At 44.3% G+C, this 2,661-nt stretch overlaps 1 protein-coding gene across 1 annotated transcript; it reads right to left on the bottom strand.

Moving 5' to 3' along the window:
- Positions 1-1,244: 1,244 nt before the first annotated feature.
- Positions 1,245-2,661, bottom strand: LOC115759067 (coiled-coil domain-containing protein 34). The gene is made up of 2 exons (XM_030699895.1): positions 2,546-2,661; positions 1,245-2,485 (listed from the first exon to the last, which is right to left on the bottom strand). Exon 2 carries the CDS (start codon positions 2,473-2,475, stop codon positions 1,270-1,272), a length of 1,206 nt encoding a protein of 401 aa, XP_030555755.1. The 5' UTR covers positions 2,476-2,485; positions 2,546-2,661; the 3' UTR covers positions 1,245-1,269.

Here is a 2,661-nt window from a genome sequence, read left to right as displayed (position 1 = left end):
TGAACAAGTTCACAGCGTTTCAGCAGCACAGCTGGAGTTAAGGTTCGAGAAAAATGAGCAGCCGAGAACTAATCAAAAACTTACATCAAGCCTGGTCATTAAATCAGTTAGAAGTGCTCAATTTCTGGCGATAGAAATTAGTTTCACTTTAAGGAATTACGTGGACGAAACTGGCAAAACGTACCCTTAAAAGTTTACAGTTTGAACCAGCGCTTTCTCTTCAGGGCTCGCTTCCATATAGTTTGATTTTAGGTCGAATATTAATTCATGAAATTCCGCGTTTTAACTATTTTGATTAGAAATCTGGCTATGAAATTATCTGAATCAAAAGCCAAAGTTGGCTGCACAAAATCCTAAAGGCTGGCAAACAGACAACCAATGCAAACGGCCCGAAGGGTATTTTCTTTTGCGGGGGTGTTAACCTGTGAAAAGGATACGCACACAAATGCCAGCGAATGTTTTGATAGCAAGTGTTAGTGTGGAATATGAAGATTACACAAGTGTGTCGAAGCCAGGCCTCAAAGCCTAATCGCCCACCCCCTTAAGTCCACAAGAGTTGGCTTGCAAATGAACCCTGAATGTGTGGCCTGTCCGCAAGCGAGTGCGTTTCCAAGAAAAGCCATTATGTGTGTGTGAAGTTGAGCTAATGAGCTTAAGCTTGACCCTATTAAAGCATTGCAAACATTTCAATAAGCTAAATAGGTTGTGCCATATATAATATAATAGCTGACCAGAGCTGCACTCTGATATAGATATATATATTATAGAGAATAATGTAAGTGTGTTGGGCAAGGTTAAATATAGCTTTACTATCTCCGGAAGGCAGAATTCGGCAATGACTAATTGTATCTTAGCTAAAGAAGCAATGTATATTTTATCAACAGGAACATAAATGTGTATCGCCTGGAAGTTACAAAAGCGATTTGGCACAATTAGCCCACTTTTTATGTTTTTAAAAGTGTTTTCATTTTTTTTTTAAATTGTAAAGGGCATCTTTACAGTTTTCCTTTTTCGATTCTAGGAAAATTTGGTCGTCTGTCTGATAGGCTGGGATTAAATTGATATTGCATAATTTTTGGTAATTTTCGATCAGAAAGCAGTAAAATATCTTTCTATATAAGTTTCATCTATATGAAAGTTTGGACTCTTTCTTGAACCCACCATTTCAAGCCCATAAGGACTTTTTCCAAATTATTTTTAATTAGAGCCGCATTTTTAATAAAATGAAAGTTTGAGTTTAATTTATTTTAAATATTGCTTACTGTTTATTTAGGTCCTAGTTTTTTCGTTAACGTTCACCCACTGTTTAGGATTAATGTAGATATTTGAGACTGTGCCGCGCAGCGTGTTTAGGCCTTGATTAAGTGGCACGGGCTTTGGGCGTTGCGCCACGCCCTTAACCCATTGCTGCCACGCCAGAGCCGCCTGCTGTTTGCGCTGTTGCTGTTCCCGTTGCTTTCGCAGCTGCTCGCGCTGCTCCAGCTGACGCCGCTGCTCCGCCTGTTGCATCTTCTTCAACTCCCAGCCCTGGAGGCGTCGTTGCGCCGTTGTCTCATCTATCAATTGCTGCCGAACTGGCCTAGCAGCAGTGTTTGATCTGTGCTTGTTGGTGTTCGTGTTGGTGCTGGTTCGGGCGTTGGTGTTTGCGTTGCATTGGCGTGCCTTTCGCTGACACCATTCCTGTACCCGCTGCTCGTTTAGCTGTTGACGCAATGCCTCCTTTCGTTGTTTTAGCTCGCGCTGTTCCCGCGCTGCCTGCTGCTTGTATTGGTATTGCCGCTTCTTGCCCGAAAGCCAATTATCGTAGGCCTCGTTCGAGCGACGCATCAGCTTCAATTGATCCAATTGCACTTGCTGGTCATAGTAGAGGGAGGCTGTGTCCGAGCCAAGTTCGAGTAGGGGCACAGCACAGCAGCTCCGAGTTTCGGGTTCGTCGATTGGTTGGCTATCCATCGACGTATACATGGAGACGGCCTCCTCCTCCTCCCAGCTGCACATGGATGTTGTGGAACCTCTTTCCAGTTGCTGCTCCTCCACCTCGTATTGCTTAAGTAACATTTGTTGTCTTGGCGGCGGCATTATTCTCTCGGCCGTTGCAGCGACTGCTCCACTACCATCAGACAAGGAGCTATTTTCGGAGTTGTTTTCGGGTGTCAGTGTTACAGTGTCCGTTTCCAAGGATCTCGGTGAGCTGCAGCGCAGTGTGGACATCTCCGTGTCGGCCATCGAGTTGAGCTCGCAGGACGATGCGGAGCGGCCCACATAGCGCACCGTGCTGGGACTAGAGAGCATGAGACGCGGCTCATGGTCATACGACTTGATGTATGTACGCGAGCATTTTGTACGCCGAGTGCCCATTTCGGTCTCCTCATCCAACGATCCATTCGGTGTTGTATTCACCTTAGAGCGTCCACCGCTATACATTTCACAGTCAACAAACTTGCCACGACTGTTCATGCGACCCACAAATGCCATTTCTTAAGATCTGAAAGGATTCCAATTAAAAGCTGATGCAGATGCAAACTCTTAAGCTCTGCAGCTGTACCTTATCTTGAAAGTCTTCGATCCAACGTGGTGAATACGTTATTCAAAATCGAAAAAAGGAGAGAAACTGTAAAGCAAATAAAACTGTATGTATATGTGTACACAACAATAATCAGA

Source organism: Drosophila novamexicana, unplaced genomic scaffold, assembly GCF_003285875.2.
Source record: "Drosophila novamexicana strain 15010-1031.04,08,12 unplaced genomic scaffold, DnovRS2.1 tig00000193-arrow-pilon, whole genome shotgun sequence".
Taxonomy (NCBI): Eukaryota; Metazoa; Arthropoda; class Insecta; order Diptera; family Drosophilidae; genus Drosophila; species Drosophila novamexicana.
This window is presented reverse-complemented; position numbering and strand designations above follow the sequence as displayed.